Raw genomic sequence first — 25,182 nt, forward strand, 5'->3', positions numbered from 1 at the left:
ACATTGAGACTCTGTCAATATATGATGTTTGTTAGGTGTGTGGCAATGTCAATGTATTTAACTTAAATTTGTTGTTACATAGGATAATGCTGAGCATTAGGTCTGTCGTGTAGGCTGCCATCTGCTTGGTGCAATTTCAGTGTAAATATCACCATGTGAGCAGAACTGGGCCCTCCTGAAGTGCAGGCATGGGCTGAGGTGACCAGCACTACAGTCCTGCCCATTGCCTGGTGGAATGGCTGGAGGGAGGCAGAAAAAGTAATTATTTTTAAGACTTTGGCAAGTACCTGAACACAGACTGCCTGCCTGAGTTGTGAGGGGATGTCTTTCAAAATAGTAACCACATTCCTGACATGAAAAATGGTATCTTTGAGCAACGGATTTGGAAATGGAGTGTGTCTGCCTGTGCATGCAGTGGGTGTGCACAGCAGTGCCCTGTGTCACCCCGGTGTCTGGAGCACAGGGCCAGGTGACAGGTGCTGGGTCACAGCCCCAGCTCTTGGTGAGCCCTTGCCACACGTTCCCAGAGTGGTGTTGCAGGAGCCCACAGAACAGCTCTGGAGTTGCCTTCCCACTGAGGAGTGGTGAGTGCCTGGGCAGCTGGAAATGCACAGGTCCATCAGTCCTCTGCTCTGCCTCTCCTTGCAAGCTCCTTCCCATTGGAAATCCTCTTTCCAGGCAGTACAGGCCATGGCAGTCACTTGGGTCACAGAATACCAGCATCTTTCTAGGATGATTTTTGTCTCTGCCTCATAAAGATAGCCAGGAGTTTCTATCCTATTGAAGCTACACATTTACTGTAGTGGGAACAGTGTTGACAGGTGGGCATTATTGTCTCTTAAATTGATATATAGGAGAACAATTACATATTTTTTACTAAAATTGGACTCACCTTTTAGTTGGTGATAAAGTGTGAGCAGGTTGGCTTGCAGTTGGCTGTTCCAGAAGCCAGAATGAAGTGAGTGTGTGGGTTTTCCTGGGGAAACAATAGGCTCATGTTTTTTACCACAATGGAAAATTTTACAAAGCGTTCAAAGGCTGTCCTGTGGGAAGTGGGGTTAGCTGAGAACATGTGTAGTCCTTCGGTTGATAGGGATGCACAGAACAGTGTTAAAAATTGTACATTTAATCAGCTTTTCTACAGACGTAGGAATTTCGGTGTTAATGGTTGACAATTAGAGATGATTCAGTTTACAGCACATTGCCTTAAAAAAGCGATGCCCTTTGGGAAGGTAAATGTAAGAAGCCATCAGTACTTAAATTTGCCAGCCGAAAATTTGTCAGGCTGTTTCATTAAAAAGCTAATGTAATTGTTCAAAGTGAACTGGGAGGTTTTAGGGCAGGGAGAAGATCTGGGGTCTCTGTATGTCTGGAAATTTGCATATGATTTTTGGTCACAATTAAAGTTCATAACCTGTGAAGTGCAGAACTTTCCTGTTCAGCATAGCTTGGGTGAATGACGATGGAACAATTAAATAAAGATTTTTACAATCCTAGTTAACTGTCATGAATAAAGACTTTTACTAAGGCTTTGCCTCTAGAGTAGAGGCAATAGAGCCTATTTTTCAAATAGTCCAAGCAAGTGCCCAACAAAGCAGCAGATGTGATGGCACAGTGAATACTGAGTGAGAAAAAGTGTCTTACTGTGTATGTCTAAAAATGAGCTTGCTTACAGTGCAAAAGGGAATAATACCTGCTAAGCAAATATAATATCAACTTGCACTGTGACAACATGGAAAAAGCACAGTTTTCTTATTGTTCCAAACTGATAATATAATGTCTTTTAACATTCTCAGGAGAATAAAATGTGTGTCTTTAATTCCAGTTGGTTTTGCAAGTGTCAGTGCTCATGGTATTCCTCTTGCAGTTGTTCTGAGGCTGGGCTGTGTTGGACAGTAGCAAACCTTTAGTACTGTTTAAGTAACAACTGCTTATCAAAAAGTTTACCTCTGTTTTTCCCTTTTGGCCTTGAGATGTATTTCCCTTTTTCCTGAATTTGTCTACCAGTTCTAATCACAGTGTTGTCTTGAAAAGGAAAAATGAAAGAAATTTTCTTTAAGGACATGTGGTGTTTATCCTTACACAAATTGTAGTTAATTTACATGAGTGATCTGTCCTGCTTTTTTGTAAAATAATCAAATGAACTATCCAAAACTTTAAGTAAAAATAGTAGATCTTTAGAGTAGGGAAAGCTTGCTGTAAATAATCTGAATAGTCTAATTTTAAATACACTGGAGTTGAGTGAAATTCTGCTGACTCTCCCTTTGGATGGGTATGGCTTTATTTGTTTTAATATCATCCTCCCATCATTGCTTCTAAGAGTGCATTTAAAGTGATTGGTTGAGTTTATGTTCTGAAGTCTCATGCACACATGTTTATTATTTAAGTCCTGTATGTTTAAAAATTAAACCACTTAGTGTGTCCAGGGAGAAGAGTTGATTTCATAATTTTAATCTTTTCCCTTAAAAGTTTAGTCTGGTCTATATCAGTTTTCTGATATGAGAGTGGTTCAAACCTAATGCAGATTTTTTTTTTAAGTTGCCTTTTATCTGCAGACATTTACACTTAAGGATCACAGCTCTTAATTTACCTTTCAGTTTTTCACAGTAAAGTCGGCTTCTTTCCTTTTTTATTTTGTAAAAACTTCAGCTGTGATTTTTGTCCTGATCATCAGTCACATTCTTCCATCTAATAAGAGGGTTTATGTTGCTGAGTAAGGCCCATGGCATATTACAGAAATGTTCATCTGTAGATTAGTGATGACTTTCACAAATGGTAGGCACTGTCTCATCCAGCTGTGATACATACCTGGACCTAGTTGTGTTTTATTTGTCACCTCTGGGAAGTAATGTTTGCCTTGTATAGACATGCAACTGGAAAGAGACTTGAGAAGGTCATAAGAAAAGGCACTGGCACACTAGAATGGATTTCCCTTGCATGTTGCTGTGATAATTAGTCAATTCCTGTCCCAATGTGAATTTAAGGTCACTTTTTAAGCAACAGGTTAGACAAACAACTTTTTTGACATAGTGAAATACATTTGGGATTGTCATTTAAATATGTTGCATTTATAAGTGAATGTGAATTCCACTCCTGTTATATCCCTACATAAAAAAAATATTTTTCTCTTTGTAGAACTGACAGTGCATCAGCTGACCAGGACAATTTAAAATATTCTTCATCCAGAGATCGGGGCAGTTCTGCCTCCTATGGATTACAACCCTCAAATTCAGCTGTGGTGTCTCGGCAAAGACACGATGATATCAGAGTCCACACTGACATACAGAATGAAGAAAAAGGTACCCAGATTGTGTTTCATGTGTGATTGTGAGGGGACGAGCAGGGAAAGGCAGGAAACTGAAATGGTGGAGAAAGTCTTGTTTTGTTTTGTTTTGTTTCCCCTCCCTCCAAAACAGGCAGTGAACTGATTTGTCTCATTGCCACAGGATCAGTGTTTTGGGAGATTTGTCAGGGATCAAAGAAATACTGTGGTTGTTGTGAATACTGAGAAAAACATGCAGTTGTGTTAGGAGAAGAATGCAAGAGAAGGCTTGATGTGTTCACAGAATTAGTACTTTTTCCTGAAGAATGATATTCTGGATGTGTCTGGTCTTCAGGCTGTAATTTCTTCCTGAATAGTCTCCAGTACTTCTGGTATTGGATTAAATGGGCTACAAGGCTGATCTATTGCCTGTTGTAGCTTTTCTGCACCAAACTGGAATCTTTATTCAGCAATCAGTTCTATATTCTTATAATTAATGTCAGTTTCTACTTTCATGTACCTCAGTCTGACTTCATGTAAATCATGTGATGTGTGATTCATACATTTTTACTGGTTTTGGTTTTTTTTTATCCTTAGGATGTGAATACTATCTCTAGGAAATAACTAAACAGTCAGAATCACATCTTTTCTGTAATTATGAAAAGTCTATATTCTGATTATTTTTCTTTCTTTAATTGCCAAATACAGATATCAAATTGGAGGATTTCTTACTTGCAGAGTCACTTTTTGACTATGTAAATCCTCAGGCAGGCCAGACTCAAGAGAAAATCTCACAGGAATAGTAGTGTGGGAGTTTTTGTTCAGGACCCTAAAAAGTATTTGAACTCCCCCCAGTTCTCTGGCCTGTAACTGACTGTGAATAATTGCGGTATCTTAGGGGAAATTACAGCTGGATGCAAATTAATTTTTTTATAAGTAGAAGGTAGTGTTAGTAGGTGGGAGAAGCATGAAGCATGTTTATCTGCATAGTTTGAGAACCTTAAGATTTGTTTTACTTCAGTAGAGAAACTGCTTAGGAGGTGAGTGTATTTGTCTGTCTGCTAATGTGGAATGTTGTACTGTGTTTAACACAGACTGGCAGAGGAGGTTGTTCTTCTAATTTGAAGGGTGCTGGTATTTAAAGAATGTACTGGCAGTGCAGTGAAATAGTGAGTTTTGGAGAAATTCAGAAAGGTAGTTTGTGAAGTTGCTGGGAAAGTGCCATTTGAGAAGAAAAATGTACCTGGTTCTCCCTCCAGTGCTGTATCTTGCAGGGCATGTCTCTGCTAGCTCAGCACTTCGTGCTGTTTTGTTCAGGTGTGACTTGAGAAGAAGTGATTAGGATATTCTCACTATAAAACCAAGTTCCAGGTGTATCTAGTTAGTTTTTATTAGTGGAGAAATTTGTAAGCTTAAAGATGCAGAATAGTTTCTTTGTTTACTAAGATTTTTCAGTTCATCTCTTGGAGTCTGCCAGCATGGAATTTTCATTGGAGATTTTCTGTCCTGGCTTCCATACGCCCCCTACCCACCTCCCCCCATTTTCTGGTGTTAATAATAAAAATCACTTACAAATTTACAATTTTTGGAAGTTTTTCAGGTTTGAAAACCTCTAAGGATGTGACTCTTATGTTTAGGCTCAAATGCATTAATTGCTGCTAGAAGTTACCTCCTTCATAGGACAGTGTGGTTTGTTCTGACAAAATAATGTAAAAGTGGCACACTTGCTAGTTTCTGTTTAAAAACTGAGCTGTAAAAAATAATGTTGTAAATCTAAATAGATAAAAACTGTCTTTACTGTAATTGTAGTTAACCAATTACAAGTAAGACTTTGCACAGGGTTTTCTGTAATGGTAGGGTAGCCCCATGGGTACAGGAATGCACAGATGTATACTGGTAGTTAATATCTGCTTTTTATCAAATATTTTGCCTTAAAGAAACATTTGTTAAATCTACTGAGGTCTAGGTTCACCTCAATGTTTTGAACTCTACTTTTTTATCAATTCTTTAGTCTCAGTAGGCAGCTTCTTATGGGGAGCCACCTCTCCTTTTCCCCAGACCTTCTTTTATACATTGAAGCAGGTGGACTTGTGGAAATATCTTTTCTGAAAGAAATCTTGCATGTTTTTTACTGTTCTGGGTTTAATTTTATTAGTTGATTCTTCCCTGTCTTGGAGAAGGAAGGCACTTCAGAAATGTTCCTTGGAGGTGAGCTCTAATACATGGAGTGAAGGATTGGGCAGGCCCAGGGGACAGTTTCACTTCTCTACAGTATTGAGGGGAAGAACCTGCCCTCAAAGTGGTGTGGCAGGCTGGAAAATTTCCAGTCTCAGCATTTGAGTGTGTTTATTCTTGTGCATCTAGGAGTAAGGTCAATTGAATTACTCAAAATGATGCTTTTATTTTCATTTTCTATTGCTCAAAGATGTATCTTAAGTGGGAGAATGTAGAATGTAGACTGCCTAATTGAGGATGATAGCAGTATTAGTGAAAATGGTGACCTTTATGTTTAAGGAGAGTTGTTTAATCTGTGCAAGCAGATCATATTTTTTCAAAAACTTTCTTTTTTTGGCCATTTTACTTAGCTTGTGTGGTGGATTCATAGGAAAAACAGAATGGAGATTTCATGTACATAAAGGAGCAAGTCAGTGAAAATATCTAGCCATGTGTACTAGCAGTTTGACCTTGTATTTTACAAAGCCTTTCAAGTCAAAGTAATAATAAGAAAACATGAAATGCAACAAAATTGATATTAAACTTTATGACAATCGTGGGTTTATTTCATGTACAAAAAAAAAAAAAGACAAGATTCTTAATCTGTGACCTGGAAATTTACAGGATATAACAAAACCTTGATGCATGTGGAAGTGAAGAAGGAAGCTAAAGGAGGTGGTGGAGGATAGAGCTGCAAATTTGCATATGAATTGAATAACTCACAAGTCAGCACCCTGGTGAATATGTGGTCTGAGAGCCTGTTTTAATGTCACATTGGTTTGTCCACAGGTGGCTACAGTGTCAATGGAGGATCTGGGGAAAATACTTATGGTCGGAAGTCGTTGGGGCAAGAGCTGAGAGTTAACAATGTGACCAATCCTGATTTTACCAGTGTTCCGCATGGGAATCGTGCTTTAGCCACAAAAGACATGAGGAAATCACAGGGTAAGGACAGTGCTGATTTTCAGGAGGAGGATGTGTCTTTTGGCAATATTTCTTGTGTTCAGAATATGGAAAGAAGTTCACTGTGCTTATGCAGTCTGTATGGATTTTATTTTTTGTGATACGTGATTAGATGGTGTTGATGGAAACTTGTTTTGCTCGTTTTTTGTCTTGTTTTACTGTTCCTTGTGCTGAGGCTTCCTCCATAGGTTTGGCAGATCTCTCAACCACCTGGCTTAGGCTGTTAATCTTTCAATTTCATTTAGATGGCTTTTGAACCCTTGCTCAGGTTAGCCAGATTTGGCAGAGACATCTCTAAGGAGGAGAACTTGCTTTAGAATTGTTGCAAATGGATGCCTGAGTAAAAAGTTGTAATGAATGAGCCCCAGTGTGGGAAGAGCAGCAATGGTTGGGAGCAGCTCAGCTGTTCCTGTTCTCCCTGGGCTGCAGGACAGGCAGTGACCACGTCCTGTCACTGTGTCCTCCTGAGCCTGCTGCTGCTCCTGCCCCCTCTTGCTGAGGAACAGAGGCCAGGGAGGAGCTGGAAGTATCCTAAGAATGTGGGCAAGGTCTGGGGAGATGCAGCAAGAACAAATTTGGAGTTTCAAGAGGGTGCAGGAATGCTGGGCTTGTGTTCTTGAGGAAGAAGGCTTCACTCTTCCCACTATTTGAGGTTTGAGTCATAGTTTAAAAAAAAAACAAAAAAGAAGTTATTCTAAGCATTTTTTGAATGAAAATAGAAACTTTATGACTAAGCACTGTCACTTATTGCATCACTTAGTATAAGTAGTAGTTGAGCCACTGGTAAAATCTGCCTGCTTTATGCCAGGCACATTATAAACATGAGGACAGGCTGTTTCTTCTCAAGAATTAATATTTCAGAGGAGAAATAACAATGTTCAGTGTACTTTGCAGTGGAAGAGCTGAGGTGTAAGTGGTGACATGACTGTTTCAAAAATGTGATTTTAGGAATGGGTTAAACTCAGGCTTTAGAATCCCATTCTGGTGTCTTGGTCTAAAATGATGTAGTCCTTTTAGTGTGTTTTCATGTTTATGTAGAGGAAATAGAACACTCTTCAAATGAAAAAACTTCCTGCCAGTACTAAATAATAGTTAATTCAGACTGTTTTCTGGGTATGTGAGCATCTCTTTAATACTTAAAATGAAGTTGCTGCCTATGACTTGCATGTTTTCTCTCCTTGAAATGTCAGATTTCAAGAGTTTGTCCTTTAGAATGTGGCTGTCTTTGTTGTAGGTTTCAGCAAGTCATTTTGGTTTTTTGTATCTTCTTTATAATACAATGGGATTATGCTGCAGCAAGATTTTGGGTTTTAAGTTCTTTGATATTTTCTTGTTAGTATATTCATTAAACAATTTAAAAAATAGTCTTCTGTGAGTTAGCATGTGGCTGAGACCTTGCTGAATTTCCACAAAGTGGATGGCACAGGTATTTGTTAACTAGTGTTTTGATTAGTGTAGCTTTGTTCATGTTCTTGGTTAGTGTTTTTTGCTTCTTTTTTTTTCTTAAAGTTGTAATTGTGATTTAACAATTAGCTGACACTCTTGGGGAGTAATGCCAGTGTAGATTAGCTATTAAGTGAATAAAGACAAAGCTGCTTTAGTCACATCAGATGACTGATGTCTAGCAGAGAAGAGCAGAAAGCTCTGTAGATGTCTTGGATTTTCTCATTAGTCATGTTGACTCAGGATGCCTCATCATCTTCCATGAATCCTCTGATTTGAACCACCATGAAACATCTAATGTTAAACTTATTGAAAGAAATTTTGTTTCCTTTTTTCAAATGAGGACAATTAATTATTTGTATGAATTCATAGGTAGTTTGTCCCTGAGGCAGGTGAGCTGCATTGTGACCTTCTCTGGTATTGTGTGCTGTTGGCCAGGTTTAATGAAGTGTTGCCTTAGGAAGGTTCATTCTCCCCATCATGATCTGCTTAAGTGAGCTGCCAGGTCCCTCTTCATGCTGGGGGCTTCTGTTCCTCAGTCAATGAAGAGCAGGTCTATTTTCCTGTTTGAAGCAGAACCCTGCTACCTATCAGAGAGAAAATATTGTTTGTTTGTAGTTGCCTGAACTTAAATCTGGTTCTTTGCTTCAGGAAGCAGCTTGTTTTTTTCCTCAAGGTTTTCTCAAAATAGTATTTGTTGAATTATTTTTGTTTATTCAACCAGAAGTCTGGTTTAATCTTACCCCACACCATTTTTTTTTTTGGTTCCATTTATGTAGAAGGAAACTAAGTCCAGATTTTTGTGTAGAAGTAAGACAGTTCTGCTTAGTTCTGAATGCATTCAACACGTACGGGGCTGTCCACATGAAGAAATGAAATATTTTGGTAGCTAAATTGGATTTTACATTTAACTTCCTTTTAATGAAAGTTTAAAACCAATCAGGATTGATTTTTAATTATTTTCTTAAATGACTATTATGACTTATGGATTCCACTCATAGACATATTGGACAATACAGTGCAGTTGATCAATGCTGTAGGAGAAAATAAAGAATTGCTTTTTGCAGAGCGACCGTTGTCTTATTCTGACGAGTCTCGACTGTCAAATCTTCTTCGGAGGATTACTCGGGAAGACGACAGAGACCGAAGACTGGCTACTGTAAAGCAACTGAAAGAATTCATTCAGCAACCAGAAAACAAACTGGTCAGCAATTCTTCCTTTTCCATGGCGTTGGCTAGTTCTTGTTTTATAAAATGGTCTTTTTCAAAGCTGAGTATTGGGATATGTCTGCAGGATTATCTTGTATACAGAGAATTTCATTCCACTAGAAAGGAGAGTGTATTCCTGGATTGTCTGTCTTGTTTCCATAATGCAGGAAATGTTTTATTAGGATGTATGGCCTTAAACTAAACTGCTGAATGCCTGAACTGTAGGAATTAACATGGCATGTGTGTGGCTTTCTTTGACTGCTCTTAGGAATAGCCTCTGGATCCCTCAAAAAGGAAACAGAGGGAAGGGGAAGTGTTGTTGTCTTGTTCAAGAACTGCTTCTGTATTTTAAATTAAAAATAAACAGGTATTTATTCTTGTGAATAGCTCATCTTAGAGCTACTCAGCTTTCTAACTAAACATCTCTGTATGTGGGAAGAGAACTAAGTTAATCTTTGTTTTCATTACATCTTTAGGAGTTCTGGTGGTTTGCTGAAGTCTCTAATGTCCTCAAGTGTTTTTTAAGGATATGGGGATGGGAAGGGAAGTATCCCACTGTGGGTATAAATTTTTAATATTACGTATTTTGAAATGAAATATTGAAGAGCATATTGTCTGACACATCTCCCCCACTGTTTTGGAAAGCTTAAGAGTTCTCCAAGTACTGAAAAAGCAGGAAGTGATGGTTTAATATCCTGCCACTCATTTGCAAGCAGTGCTCTGATACTTGAGCTGTGGGATCTGTGTCTGTCCTTACTTACAAGAAATTGGTTCATTTTCTCATTAGGTGTTAATTAACCAGTGATAATTGTGCTCTTTTCCAGAGGACATGAGACTTGAATATGGGGAGTATTCTGGTCTGTGCACCTAGGTGTAAGAAGCCCTTGTGCAAGCCTAGTTAACACTTCAACTTTCCTCTTGTTACTTCAAGGGTTTAGGAAGCAAATGCTTTCCACAGTTATTCTGTGGTTATTTTGAGTTACTTCCATTCTTCTCCATGAGGTTTTCCCCATTTTAAAATTTTATTTTGTAACTGCATTTTATTTAGGTTTATTGCTATCTCAGAATGTACTGAAATTGTCATTCTGTTGTATAAGTCAGTGATGACAAACTTTGTTAGTGGTCAGAATATTAGAAGTTTGTCACCTAGAAGCTTCTCTGAGCTCACTAATGAGAATAAGATCAGATGTCAAGTGATATCAAGGCCAAAACTTCATAATGGACAGTGTTTAACCTAGCAGTAGTCTTGACACTATTTAGTGTAGTTTAACTGAGTTCTTTTCATCTTCAGGGCTGAAATATGAGTTCAAAGTAAAGTGGTAGAAGTCAGTGGTCTCTTGTCATCTAATGGAGTCCTGCTTTAGCTTCTAAATTATAGACATGTCTTTTCCTTTTTAGCCTGTCTTGCAGGTACCAGACACATTTTCAAAATGCCCTTATGAGTTCTGAGGGGTCAAGCATGTGGATCTCTGTCCCTCCACCCTCAAAAGCATGATCTTGCTCAAAACTTTAAACAAAAACTGGATACCATGCACTGTGTTAAAGAGGAATGTCTTTCTGAAGAAAGCAGAATAAACCTTTTTATTAACTTGTCAAGAAAACTTCCTGTTAATATGTTACACAGTTGCAGCTAATGTGTGATTTTTCAATCAGATCACTAAAGTGCAGGGGTTCAGTGCATGTTAGGAAAACAAGTCTTTCTGGTTATGTTTACTGAAAAGCACTGGGTCATCAATAATGCTTCATCTTCAAAATTGTATTCCATTTCACTGAAATGCAGGGTTGCCTAAATAGAAACTTTAATATTTCAGATTTTATTATGTGTTCCATTAAATTTTCCAGTGATACAATTTATTTATTAATATTAGAGATTTGGTCTTTAGTAGATGCTACTCATGAGCTGTGTGATGTGTCTTCCATGATGATGTAATGTTATCAGCAAGAACTAAACTTGGAACAGATCTTGATAGCAGGCTGCCAGTATTTTCATGGCTACTGTAAATAAATATCAAATATAACATCTAGGATAATATTGCAGTATTGCTTAATATAGTTGATGCTAGTCTGCAGTGGCCATGGAAAGCATAATGGCATTTTCTTGGCAAGGAGAACTGGGAGTATTGTGTTTAATGTGGGTGTAAGCAGGACTTATTGTGGAGGCAGTATTGGGCAATTACTGTGCTTATGCCTTTTATGTATCTTATATTCCAGGTACTTGTTAAACAACTGGATAATATCCTGACTGCCATTCATGATGTGCTCAATGAAAGGTAAGTTGAAAAAATGCTCTAAAGGGGAAAAATAATGTCAGCATTAGGTTTGAAATAGAGAGGGAAAAGTTTGAGAGAAATTGATTTGCTAGTTTTGCATGGGTGTCCCATTGCAGGAACAGAATGAAATTAGGGGGGAGTAAAGCTCTTAGGCATATCAACAGTACTGTTGGGCTGTCTAGAGCACACCTCCCTTGGCCAGAATGTGAAGGCACAAGTGTGGCTTTGATGCTGTGGGTGGTGTGGAGTCTGTCTCAGGTGAGTTCACTCAGCTGGTGGAGCTGTGCAATGCTGTGGTGGTGTAGTTTCCAAAACAAAATGAGTTTTTTTACAAGCTGAGTCATTTACATCCAATGAAGAATGTATGTAGAGGATGCTGAGGTTTGTGTGGGTTTTTAGGTGCTTAGGTCAGTGTTATTTCCCAGAGTCAGCTGCATATTAAGAACTATTTCTATTGGGTAGTGTGTTGCTAGTGAAACAGCACATTTGCATACTTTTATTCAAGTTGATTTACTCCACAGAAATAATATTTCTTAGAATTTTATCTTAGCTTTGCCACTGCTGCCATTAAGTAGGAGAGAAGCAGCTTCATTTCTGCATATGTTTTCTTTTGCTTTATAATTTTGTTCATGCTTCTGTTTGCTGTCATGGCTGGAGATCCCAAGTTTCTTTTTTTCTCTCCAAAAATGCAGTAGCAAATTGCTTCAGGAATTGAGACAGGAAGGAGCTTGCTGTCTTGGCCTTCTTTGTGCTTCTCTGAGCTACGAGGCTGAGAAGATCTTTAAATGGATTTTTAGCAAATTCAGTTCATCCACAAAAGATGAAGTTAAACTTCTTTATTTGTGTGCAACCTACAAAGCACTAGAGACTGTAGGAGAAAAGAAAGCATTTTCATCCTTAATGCAGGTAAGACGACAAGTTAAAACATGATTATTAATGATTTTCTCAGTGCAATGCTTGAATGAACTTTTTGAACTGGAATGAACAGTAAGTAATGCTATATTGACATAATAAGTAATTATCACTACAACTGGGAGGGAACTTTTTGAATGGGATTATTTGGTTCTGGTTAAATTAGAAAAGAATGACATGGAGGATCATACATATTTTGATGCAACTTTCTAGTATTTATGGCAAATCCAAGAAGAATCTTGTTGAGACAAAAAGATAAACTTATGTGGAATGGTACACAAAACCCAACCTTTTGATTGTTTTGTGCCACCTCCTATTTACAATTTCTAACTGGAATGGTGGGTAGGTATGAGAAGGAGTAGGATGTGTGCAGACAAGATGATGTCCCCTTGTACAAGTTTTAGGGTTTCTTATTTTGGGTGTAGAACAGCTATGGCCAGGTCTGTGCTCCAATTTAATAGTTACTTCACAGAGCCAGAAAGCTTCAGCAGGAGAAATAGGACTTAAAATTACACAGTTGTTCTGTGGCTAAAGAGCTAAAGAAAAGTGTTCCCTGCCTCTGCCACATATCAAGCAAATGCCCCTTTGAAGTGATTATTTTCATGCAGTGTATGTGATGCCTTTTACATTTTGTTCCCTGCAGAAGGAGTAGAGTTTTGTTGACTGAATCAAAGTAGTTTGTTGCAATGTGTTCTCTCTCATGTTAATGTGAAATATCTGGTGGCTTTGCTTTACTTTTCAGCTTGTAATGACCAGCCTGCAGTCCATCCTAGAAAATGTTGATACACCAGAGTTACTGTGCAAGTGTGTCAAGTGCATCCTTTTGGTGTCTCGATGCTACCCACACATTTTCAGCACCAATTTTAGGGTAAGCTTTCTTTGTGCTTTGTGTTTTCTTTCTACAATGGAAATGTTGGTGCATTAAATTGAGAAATGACTCTGTTTTCACAATTGCTTTCCAGGACACAGTGGACATCCTGGTTGGGTGGCACATAGATCATACTCAGAAACCTTCTTTGACACAACAGGTCTCTGGTAAGTTTGGCCACAGGAGCTCATGGAGGGTCTCACAGCCTGCTCTGGCTTGCAGATGTTTGGGGTTTATTTCCACCAGTTTTGTTCTTCTGACATGCAAGCTGACATAAAACCAAATTAAGTTTCTGGCTACATAACAAGATACTTTGTTCCTAGCTTTTTAGTAAATTTGCATTTTCCATTTTTTGCTAATTCTGGAAAAATGGGATGCTTTATTCAGGGTACATTTAAACACCAATTGTTGTGTGCAATTTTATAACAATCTTTAATAAATTTATAGGTCTTAGTATATCCTCTGTGAAAGGATATGTTTTTTCCCTATGTTCTTTTAGAGAATCTTTCTCATAAAGATCCTGTACTGGCATTTAAAAGATGAGGAGAGTTTTTCCAGTAGCTTTGTCAGTTTTCTTGGGAGTTACTCACAGCAAATTTATTATGCTTCTTGTATCATAGTCCTAGATTCTATCCTTGGTGTTTACTGCTGTGGGGCAGAACTGAACCTTAAAATTATTTTTACAAAAGGACAGAAGAGGGAGATACAATCTGTATTTCTTTTAAAAACATCTATTGTTAGTATTTTCATGTAGATGACCTCTTAGCTCAGCAACTTTTCCCTCAGAAGTATGCAACTAAAATTTAAAGATTGTATGTCACCCTGTATTAATTGGCTTGGTATTTTTGTACAGGATGGCTGCAGAGCTTGGAGCCCTTTTGGGTGGCTGATCTAACCTTTTCTACCACACTTTTGGGTCAGTTTTTGGAAGATATGGAAGCTTATGCTGAGGTAAACAAGACTTTATGGTATATACCAGAGTTAACTGTTACAGTTTTCTTAATAAACCCACAACTGTGATTTTCATGCCTGTATTACTTTGGTAGGCTTTCCTGGGGAAAAGAGGACCAAATTATGGAGTATAATTCAGTCATGTACAATGACCAACTGCACAAATACTCATGAACTATTTAATTAGTATCACAACCAGGCCCTCAGCCATTGTTGATTGAGAATATAGTGTTTTAGTAACACTATAAACAATTGACCAAACAGGAATGCTTTTATTTTTTAAGAGCTGATGTGAAGACAGCTCATGATTTTTCCTTGATGCTTTATTTAATTGTCCAACCTCAGTGTTTCAGAACTTGTAACTGTTGGGGGGAGAGAGGAAATCTTAATGCTTCAAAAGACTAATGATAAATCTGTCTTTTTAAAGTAAAGCAGCAGATTACATTGTGCAGGAAATAATGGAGCAGGAACTGATGGAAAATGAGATTATATTCATTTATTATACTTCATTTTGACTTTGTAACTTTAGCTTAGTTAACAGGGCATAGAGTTTATCTGATGCTGTCATAAAAGGAAGTGCTTTGGGGTTGGGGGGGAGTGCTGTCTTTTAAGGTGTAGGTGCTTACACGATAATGTACTTACAGGTCAATTATACTACATTGTGTATGTTAATATGCAGGTCCTGTAGGTAAAACTGTACTTGAAGCATAATTTGTGTCACTCAAAGCAGAATCAATAATTTGGTCAGTGCCATTCTCTGTACAGCAGGGCCTTTGCTGGGCAGCTTTAGGATTCTCAGGGCAGAGCAGTAAATCACTGCTTATCAGGCTGGCTGCTGCTCTGGTCAATGTGTGTATTCTTAGTCACGGAAGAGTTTTAAGATAACGTGTGCTAACATGGAGGAGGTGCTTCCAGCCAGTGTGTTTATCTCACAGTGGGGTAGAGCAAGGCTACAGCTCCACTAATGAGATCAGCACTTCTGGGAATGTTCCCAGGCACTGGTGCCAGCTGGCATGGAGTAGGCTGTTAGTGAACTCTTGGTCTCCAGATCAACGTAGTTCACATGTATGATAGGAATGGCCAGTCAAACATCTCCACTCCAGTTTGGGGATGGGAATTTTTGGAAGAGTGGTAAAAGTGTGCAGACAACTGTTGTAACAGTGCAGCAATACAGATGATCATGTTCCAGAGACCAGGAACTTCATAAGCCTCAGGTTTAATTTACAAGATATAGTCTGAGTACTTTGTTTCAGTGGCTAAACTCATTGCTACTCTGTGACTTCTCGTTGTCACTGTGTGCCTATATTCCACCTTTGTGTGTGTAGTTAAGAGACACTGGATAAACACATCTGTAATTAGATTGTACAGTTTAATGTCTGGCAAAGAGATGAAGTATTTTCAATCTCACATTCTGATATTTTACCCATGTGTAAGTTCATGATGTGTGCTGATACACAAACCTTGTGTGCTGCAGGACCTCAGCCACGTGGCTTCAGGGGAATCAGTAGATGAGGACATTCCTCCCCCGTCGGTGTCGCTGCCCAAGCTGGCTGCCCTGCTGAGGGTGTTCAGCACCGTGGTGAGGAGCATCGGCGAGCGCTTCAGCCCCATCAGGGGACCACCCATTACAGAAGCTTATGTAACTGATGTAAGAGCTCCACTGCTTGGGCTTTATTGGTTGCTCAAATGTTTTGTCACCATACAGCAATGCCATTGACTGAGCTGATTTAGGTTTTATGAATCTCACATGAATGTGTATATTCTCAGCTTTGAGTAAATCTTACTTTTTTCCAAGAAATACTCTACAATAATTTTATTGAAGTATAGATGGTAATAGTGGCACATGGAAATCGTATCAGAAATTATTTTTTAGACATTTTAACTTAATTTTAACTTGAAACTGTTATTGTTTATTCAGATAACTATGCCGCTGTAGAAACTTGAATTCTGCTTATGAGGTTGACTTTATAAAATGTGATGGTTCTTCTTTCTGTTGAAATTTCATCTATTAAATCTGATAGCAAACTTTTCTAGCTCTATAGTATAGGATGGTGTAAACTCAGAATAAATATTATATAATATGCTAAGTAGCTGATATAGTTCAGTAATGGTTGAGGAGATAAAAATGCTTGCACTCAAACTCTTGTGGCTGCTGGATGACCTGCCCAGCTGGAATTTATGCCCTTGCAGAATTTTGTGAGAGACACAACTTCTTGGGTAAATAAATGTATGGATTTCCCAGTTGAAGACAAGACAGTTATGTAACTTCTGCCTTAATCTGCAGGGGATTCTTGTGACAAAATCTCAAGAAAACTCATCTGTCTTTTTCAAGGGGAGTTCTGGTGATGTTAGTTGGAACTGAACAGAACTGTGAATCATGAATTTAGGTTTTGTAGATCTCTAACTGAATTGGAAACCAAGCAGTTGAAAGTTTGTTTTTTCTTACACTTCTGAAGTGTAATGTCAAGATGACATTTTTCAGAATAGAATTGAACAAGCTGCAGAGCAGGGGACAGGATATCAAATGGGTGTGAAGACAATTAATTAGCATCTTTCTTTAATGGAGTTTAACTCAGTTGTGTTTTTAATTTTGCAGGTTCTGTACAGAGTAATGAGATGTGTGACTGCAGCAAACCAAGTGTTCTTTTCTGAAGCTGTGCTTACGGCTGCCAATGAGTGTGTTGGGGTTTTACTTGGCAGCCTGGATCCCAGTATGACCATACACTGCGACATGGTCATCACCTATGGATTAGATCAAATGGAAAATTGTCAGACTTGTGGCACTGACTATGTCATTTCGGTCCTGAATCTGTTGACACTGGTTTGTACATGTTTTTATTCTTGTGAGGGACTAGAAAAACAGTATTTTGATTAATCTTTAATAATGAGTAAGAATTCAGGTGAAGTTACTTATTTTGGTTTTTATCCCCAGATTGTTGAACAAATAAATACAAAACTACCATCATCATTTGTAGAGAAATTATTTATACCAGAGTCTAAACTACTTGTTCTTCGGTATCATAAGGAAAAAGAGGTAAGAGGAAGTAACTTCTACAGGTATATTCCAACAGCCTTCATGCACTTCCTAGAATATATTAAGCTGTAAAACTTAAGCTGTAAAGCTCAACTTAAATACGTTGTTTTAGTCTAACTGAATATCTGAAACTTCTGAAAAGACAGATATAGCTACTTCTTTGTTTTAGCATTTAGATTTGATAAGAAATTGGAAAGTTTGCCATCATTCCAGGTAGAGAAGTCCTTAATTCATCTGGCTTTGATACTCAGTGTGTTAGGTGGATGATCTAGAGTCTGTAAGTAAGAGGTATAGAAAACTGAAGATAGGTATCTGTATCACACTAAGCTATTCATAGATAAAGAAGAGTGATTTTAAAGTCTTAGTGTATTTTATGATTTGTTCTAATCAGTTATTGCTGTAATTATGTTCTCAAGGTCGTTGCAGCAGCCCTTGCTGTATACCAAGCTGTATTGAGCCTGAAGAACATTCCTGTTCTGGAGACTGCTTACAGGTTGATTCTAGGAGAAATGACCTGTGCTTTAAATAGTCTACTCCATAGTTTACATCTTCCTGAGGCCTGTTCTGAAATCCAGCATGACTCTTTCAAGAAGCTTATATCCAATGTGGATAATGCCAAGTTTGTTGTTATATTTGATCTCAGTGCTCTAAGTACTATTGGAAATGCTAAAAACTCATTAATTGGGGTGAGTAAAAACTCAACAGACAGTTCATGCAATAAGTGTAAAAAATACTTGGTTACTTAAAATTAATGTATTACACCAGTAGGGTGCATATGTATAACTAAAATGATCATATTTGTCACTGAACTTCCTAAGTTTTTTTAAAACTTCCAGTGCTAAAACTAAGGGGAAACAGTGGGTGGATTGTATTTCTAGTTGTTGCATAATGAAAAGCAGTTTCTAGGAAAGAGCATCTTATCAGGGTTATTAAGGGTTTAATGCTAAGATCATCATAGTAATTGCTTTTAAAACTCAAGACAGATAAGAGCAGCTGTAAAATGTCCTTTGGTAGTATATTAGCCATATGAAAACACTTTCCAGATCTTTGCATGTAAAAACATTAACTACTTTTAACCAACTTCTAAAAAATGGGAAAGAAAATAGTTACAGTCAGAAAACAATAGAGTTAAATTATCTCCTGACAGTAAAAAGGGAAAGACATTAATTGATGGTGTGAAAATTACAGTTAAAAGTAGGTCCTAGTTTTTATGTTTCTGTGATTGTTTTATAGATGTGGGCCCTTTCACCAACTGTGTTTGCACTGCTGAGTAAAAACCTGATGATTGTTCATGGTGACATAGCAGTTCACTTCCCTGCTGTCCAGTATGCAGTGCTCTACACGTTGTACTCACACTGCTCCAGGTATGGGGTTTGATAATTCAGCATATTTTAAGAGCACTAGGATGGACTGATGTGAATAGAATATATTGTTGGAGGGATGAAATGAAATAGGCTGTTACAATCAAATGCTTGCCCAAACTTCCTTAATTAATTTTTACTTTCATTAATTGCAGGGAAGCTGTATCTCGGCCAGGAAAGCATATCCTGGCTTAAAGTTGGCCTTTTATTCAAAGGCAGATTAGAAATCTTGTTTGAATAGAGATAACTGAGGGAGAACTCTGCTAAAAGTAAATTAGGAAAGATTATTTACTATTTTGCTTAATGAGAGATCTGGGAGAGGTAATGAGATGTAAACAACAGATGTAAATACATTTTAGAGTTTATTAATACAAACTGTTGTTAAAGGGAATAATTTTAACTGTTACTCTACATTCTTAGCTGTGGTGATTTTTCACTAAGCATTGGATACCAGATGCAGTTGAGAACAGGTTACTGACCTGCATGGACTGATAGCACATTGTAGCTTTGTTCTTCTAGGCTAGGGATCAAAATATTTGGGTTTTGACAGAGTGTGGTTTGTGTGTGTATGTGTTCATTTAACTTTTGTTGCTAATTGTTGATGTTTTCTCTCCTCCTGTGAACTTCAGGGAAGTATCTCTAATCTTGGGGTAGCTTTACAGTTTGTTTTTCCTTGCCTTTTCAGGCACGACCATTTCATATCCAGTAGCCTCAGCTCTTCCTCTCCCTCTCTGTTTGATGGAGCAGTTATAAGTACTGTAACTACAGCAACAAAAAAACATTTCTCAATCATACTGAACCTTTTGGGGCTACTGCTTAAGAAGGATAACCTTACTCAAGATACCAGGTAAGGAAAATATTCTTAGAAATCGGGAAATTTTTTTCTGTCCGGTAGAATACATTAATTCAGAAACCACAATAATTTGAATTTGTAAAACTTGGGGTAAATTTAACCTGTCAAATGTTGGGTTTTTTATACACTGTTAACGAAATTGTGGAAAAAAAGTAGCTGCTTGTTTTTAATATATGAAAACTAGAGAAGTTTAAACCATCCTAAGATCTATCCAGTAGAAACAGAGCTTTCAAACTTCACTGAAAGAAAGGGTTTGCTCACTGAAATTATCCTTTTGCAATAGTTGCCATCCCGTATTACCAAAATGCTGTGAAAGCTGGGGACATCTTTAAAGTTAAGAATAACTTGTCTAAAAAGTGTGAGCTGTGGTGTGATACTGATGTACAAGGTGAAGTAGTTTGAAAGTACCTTTCTGTAACTGTGTAGAGTGACTAAACTTTTGGTTTTTGAAGGAAACTACTTACAACATGGGCTTTGGAAGTGGCTCTTCTGATGAAGAAGTCAGAAACATATACACCGTTATTTTCTCTCCCATCTTTTCATAAGTTTTGCAAAGGACTTTTAGCAAACAGTAAGATATTGCATATTTTTACTTAACTGTCTTTTACATTTCAAAATGAAGTACTTATATAGCCTTGTCACACTGATAGTAGCAATTGTACTTGTTTCATTTGCTTTAAGGATGATTCAAGGTAGTATTGTGCAAGAACTTAGACTCTTTTTATGATTTTTTTTTAAAGTGGATCCCTGCCTGTTACTTAAACAATTAATTTTCTTAAAATAAATTGCAATCTTAAGAGATTTGACACATCACTGACATTTTTGGTAGATCAATTTCCCAGTCACAAATCATTTCTCAAAAGCACTGGAACAGTTCTGTGATGTATTCAATTCCAAAATCTGTAAATAATATGGGAACAAATGCAGAGCAGTGCAGAAGTTACCTAATTCCAGCAAGAATAACTTGTTTTTCTCCTTTCAACTCCTTAATTTAGCACTTCTGGAAGATGTGAACATTTGTCTTCAAGCATGTAGTAGCCTCCATGCCCTGTCTTCCTCCCTTCCAGATGACCTTTTACAGAGGTACTTGCACAGAGTTCTGTCTGTTATTAGAATTCTGCTGATGATGGGGATATCAACAGCTCTTTCCTTTTTGGTGTTGCAGGTGTGTTGATGTGTGTCGTGTTCAGCTTGTCCATAGTGGTGCTCGTGTGAGACAAGCTTTTGGAAAACTGCTCAAATCAATTCGTTTGGATGTTGTGTTGAGGTGAGTTGCTCAGACCAGCTTCAGTGTAAATAATGGATTAGCTTCTTCAGAGACACTTAACCTGAAAAATAATGCCAGTGGACTTAGTTCAAAATCAAAAAGCATGAGCTTACAATGGTAGTTCTGGGTTGATGGTTGGGCTTGATGATCTTAAAGGTCTCATCCCACCCTCTGTGATTCTAAGTGTCTTGCTATCTCTCCTATGCTTTTACTGGTCTAAGAACAGTATGTAGTACACAAAGTAATTAATAAATTTGCTAAGCTGTGCATCACTTCTTGAAGCAAACACTGAGTATCTGTGAGGTCCCTGTTGTCCAGAGCTTCAGCAATATTATGTCCTATAATTTGCCTTGAAGACCTGAACTCTGAAAGCACTTGGTATTAATACCAAAGCATGTAATTACTTCTAGTCATCCTGTATAGATATAGTGTGTGTGTAACTCTTACAAACCTTGTTTTGGTCTATTCAAGTACATTACAGCATGGGTTGTTTTCCCTCTCTTCCTGCAGTAACCGTACCCACACTGAAATACAAGAAATTTCTTTGGCCATAAGAAGTCACATGAGCAAAGCTCCAAGTAACACATTCCACCCACAGGATTTCTCTGATGTCATCAGTTTTATTTTGTATGGAAACCTCCACCGAACTGGGTAAGAACTCCTTGTAGAACTGAAATCTATCAATGTTGAATTTATAGGAAACAAGTCCAAGTTACATTTAGTTTACAATTTGTAATTATCATTATAAACTATGTTGCTTTAATTTCAAACTTCTTTTATACTCTTAAATATTTATAAACATCTTACATACACAACTTTTGGCATATTTTCCTCTATACATTGCTGCTTGGAAGTTAATTTTGGGAGAGATCTGTTTGTGAACAAGAGGGAGATGAAATGTGTACAGTATAAACTTGTCAATGCACGGATGTTTTCTTTCAGGAAGGATAATTGGTTGGAAAGGTTATTCTACAGCTGTCAAAGGCTAGATAAGAGAGATCAGCCAGCCATCCCTAGGAACCTGTTGAAGACTGATGCTGTGCTCTGGCAATGGGCTGTCTGGGAAGCAGCTCAGTTCACTGTTCTCTCAAAGCTACGAACTCCTCTGGGGAGAGCCCAAGATACATTTCAAACAATTGAAGGTAAAGTAAAAAATACACTTTATTTTGATGAGATTTTTTGGTAAGGTTGTGAGGCAAAGGTGTTCATGTCTAAGGCAAGAGGCACAATGGATTTATTTTTCAGTGCTTATAGATTTTAAAGATGCTGCATAATTACTGTTAACTTGTGGTAGATTTTGAGAGCTAGCATTGCTATCCTTTGCACGTTTAAATACAATACCATTTGGTAACTCTTTTTTCCCATGTTTTGGTAAAATGTGCAGGTATTATTAGGAGCCTTGCAGCCCACACATTAAACCCTGATCAAGATGTCAGCCAGTGGACTACTGCAGACAATGATGAAGGACACAGTAGCAATCAGCTCAGGCTTGTTCTTCTTCTGCAGTATTTGGAGAACTTGGAGAAGTTGATGTACAATGCATATGAAGGATGTGCCAATGCCCTTACCTCTCCACCCAAGGTTTGTCTGTCTTGCAGTGCTGATGTTGCTTGGAACAGTATGGTGAATGAACAGTGTTTTCAGGATTGTTCAGTTCTTAGCAATGGAATTCCAAAAAAAACTTCTCAAAGTTTGAGACTCTTAAAAAACTCTGGCTTTAACTTTGGCATAATCCTACAGAACAGGTTAGACCAGGCTTTGTTTCTGAAGTACCAGCTTGCATAGTGGTACAAATCCAGCAAGATTGTAGTACCTCTGATTTGTAGCAGTTACTTATTTGTAGATTGTCAGCAGCCCTATTATAAAGTAACACAGTTATTTAAAGCTTTAATTGCTTTTTGGGGAGTGTAGTAATTATTTATAAGCAACATACCCCGTTGTGTATTTCTAAGTGCAAAACATTCTTCACTGTTGAAATAAACTGCTCAATTACCAGACTTTGATGTGACACTGATAGATGATTTATAGTTAGTTCATATTAAAACTTCTGGCCTGCCAGTGTGCCTGGCCAGTTGCATGCTACATGTGATTTCAGACCATTTACATTAATAAAATGAATGATTAATTGAAGAATGGAGAAAATAAATCTTCCTGCCTTTGATATCAATCTTAAGCACTTAACTGTTTGGGTTTGTGCAGAGGAATGTTGTTGTGAGACTCCTTTCCTGTCTCTGAAGGTTATCAGGACGTTCTTTTACACCAATCGCCAGACGTGCCAGGACTGGCTGACACGGATTAGACTGTCCATCATGAGAGTTGGATTGCTGGCTGGCCAGCCTGCTGTGACAGTCAGGCATGGATTTGATTTGCTCACAGAAATGAAAACTAATAATAGTATCACTCAGGTACTCTCTTTTCAAACTCTGTGGACTACTGCAGAAATGTTCACTATGATATTCTAAAAGAAGTAAGCTAAGGCAACCAGTAGTTACTAAACCAAGTGGTATGTAAAAGAATGAGTTCTTTAAAGCCACATTTTTAATTTGTGTGTTTTTGTTGTGGTTGTGATACTGTGGATTGGAATTTAGGATGTACTGAGCACATGTGGTCAAATACTACACAGGAACGAATGCTACAGTTAATTCACATTTTTAATTGAGCAATTTCTAATTTAGTGGAAACGTTGTGAAACTGGTGCTGCATTAGTGTGAGGCCATCCCATGCTTGTGGTAGTGTGATGGTTTGCTTACCTGAGGGTTGTGTCATGGGAGTACCCTTCCTCTAACTAGCAGCAGCTAAGTTCAAGGGTGGGATGGAAGGATAAAGTAGTTAAAGCCTTCTTGAAAGGGTTGAATAGTTTCTTCAGTGCTTGACTTGATTTGCTTAAATGTTTAACCAAAGGTGGTTTGATAGCTCTTTGTTACTTTGTGCTCCCTTAGAAATGATCATACAGGTACAAAGCCACCACACAGTGACTGCTCACCATTGGTGTTCAGGCTGTGAGTTCACAGCACAAACTCTTCCCTTGGCTCCCCTGCTCTTCCAAAAGCAGTGCAGGGGATGGATATCAGAGCACTTGTAGATGTGTATAGTGAAATACTGCTTCACTGTTTCTGAGGATTCACCCACAGACAGGGGGCTCTTGCATTAGATGACTTTTGTTAAATAATGCTTTTGGTTTGCATTCAGGGAAATGAATTGGAAGTGACAATTATGATGCTGGTAGAAGCATTATGTGAGCTTCACTGTCCTGAAGCTATTCAGGGTATTGCTGTCTGGTCTTCTGCTGTAGTTGGGAAGAGCCTCTCCTGGATCAATTCTGTAGCTCAGCAAGCAGAAGGACGGTAAGTTTTCATCAATTATTGCATGCTACAAACTTGGAAGTTTTTTCCTTCTCGGGAAAGTTCTGCTTCTGAGTCTTTTAAACTGTGGCATGAGTCAAGGCTGCTGATGAATTTCCATGTCAATTGTACTCAGTGAATCTTTTCAGAGATGTAGTATGTATTTAATCAGTATTCAGCTCTACTCATTCAGATTAAAATTGTGACAGTCAAATATAAAACTCATTTATTTCTTTCTTTCTCTACTTGATTTGAAGTTTACATTAAAACTTTTATGGACAAGCTTTTATCAAATGCTATAACCTGGAAATTCAGCTAGCAACCTCATATCCTATCTTAATCCCTTTCTTTTGCTGAAGGTGATATGAGTATTGGAGTAAAATAATGCTCAAAATCTAGTTTATTTACAAAAAAACCAAAAACCCAACCTGGTTCTTTAAGATGCTGACTGAAATATTGAACTGTTTTAGGTTTGAAAAAGCAACTGCAGAGTACCAGGAGCACCTCTGCTCCATGACTGGGGTGGATTGCTGTATAACAGGTTTTGACAAGACTGTTCTGAAGTTGGCCAATTCCAACAGTGTGAACAATGCCAGCCCAAAGCATTCCTTGAATGGTCAGTATTTGTTTTCTTTTTAAGAGAAATACATCTGTGTAAATGTGTGCATAAAATATGAACATTCAGTGATACAGCCATGGTAATGTCTGACTCTGAAATCTGAAAAGCTGTTTCTGTCTGCAGTTAAACTGAACCACTTAATGCCCTTGAAACCACTATTATGTGTAGATAGGAGGGTTTGCAGTACTGAGGTCTAGCTGAATGAAACTAAAGGTAATAGGTAAAATATTTTGTAACTTACTAATTTAAATCTAGTTTATTTTAGATCATCATAACTTAAACCTTAGTGTTTATGACATAATTGTATCATAAGTGCACTAGTTACTCAAAGATTTTTAACTTCTAAGACTTGGTTGCAGTATTCTGTTTCATCTTTGAAAATGAATCTCCCTTGTTCCTAATTTAGTTGTTCTGTTTTTCTGTTTTGATGCTCCTTTACAGATATAAACTAATTTTTTTTCAAAACCTCATCTGAAAAGGTTCTCTTTTCCCTTAGAAGAAGTGTCAGTGGAAGAATCCTGTTAAAGTTGTGTAACTTCGATTTTTTTTTAATTAATTTTTTTAATTTAATTTTTTTTTTAATTAATAGTTTTTCTTGACAAAAGATATAGAAAT

The 25,182-nt window shown here is 37.7% G+C and overlaps 1 protein-coding gene across 1 annotated transcript in view; it reads left to right on the forward strand.

Moving 5' to 3' along the window:
* The window catches only part of SMG1 (SMG1 nonsense mediated mRNA decay associated PI3K related kinase), a 61,082-nt gene that overhangs the window by 6,034 nt on the left and 29,866 nt on the right, over positions 1–25,182 (forward strand). The window contains exons 2-24 of the mRNA XM_071444149.1: positions 3,136–3,299; positions 6,266–6,421; positions 8,950–9,086; positions 11,303–11,361; positions 12,054–12,267; positions 13,016–13,141; positions 13,236–13,308; positions 13,995–14,092; positions 15,567–15,740; positions 16,689–16,913; positions 17,025–17,126; positions 17,543–17,812; positions 18,360–18,490; positions 19,173–19,334; positions 19,793–19,911; positions 20,336–20,423; positions 20,506–20,607; positions 21,118–21,258; positions 21,550–21,749; positions 21,992–22,188; positions 22,845–23,012; positions 23,797–23,951; positions 24,419–24,564. Coding sequence (XP_071300250.1) covers positions 3,136–3,299; positions 6,266–6,421; positions 8,950–9,086; positions 11,303–11,361; positions 12,054–12,267; positions 13,016–13,141; positions 13,236–13,308; positions 13,995–14,092; positions 15,567–15,740; positions 16,689–16,913; positions 17,025–17,126; positions 17,543–17,812; positions 18,360–18,490; positions 19,173–19,334; positions 19,793–19,911; positions 20,336–20,423; positions 20,506–20,607; positions 21,118–21,258; positions 21,550–21,749; positions 21,992–22,188; positions 22,845–23,012; positions 23,797–23,951; positions 24,419–24,564 — 3,407 coding nt within the window. The remainder of the gene's footprint in view (positions 1–3,135; positions 3,300–6,265; positions 6,422–8,949; positions 9,087–11,302; positions 11,362–12,053; positions 12,268–13,015; positions 13,142–13,235; positions 13,309–13,994; positions 14,093–15,566; positions 15,741–16,688; positions 16,914–17,024; positions 17,127–17,542; positions 17,813–18,359; positions 18,491–19,172; positions 19,335–19,792; positions 19,912–20,335; positions 20,424–20,505; positions 20,608–21,117; positions 21,259–21,549; positions 21,750–21,991; positions 22,189–22,844; positions 23,013–23,796; positions 23,952–24,418; positions 24,565–25,182) is intronic.

This window comes from Agelaius tricolor, unplaced genomic scaffold (assembly GCF_023055355.1).
Source record: "Agelaius tricolor isolate 1412-34295 unplaced genomic scaffold, bAgeTri1.0.p SCAF_19, whole genome shotgun sequence".
NCBI lineage: Eukaryota > Metazoa > Chordata > Aves > Passeriformes > Icteridae > Agelaius > Agelaius tricolor.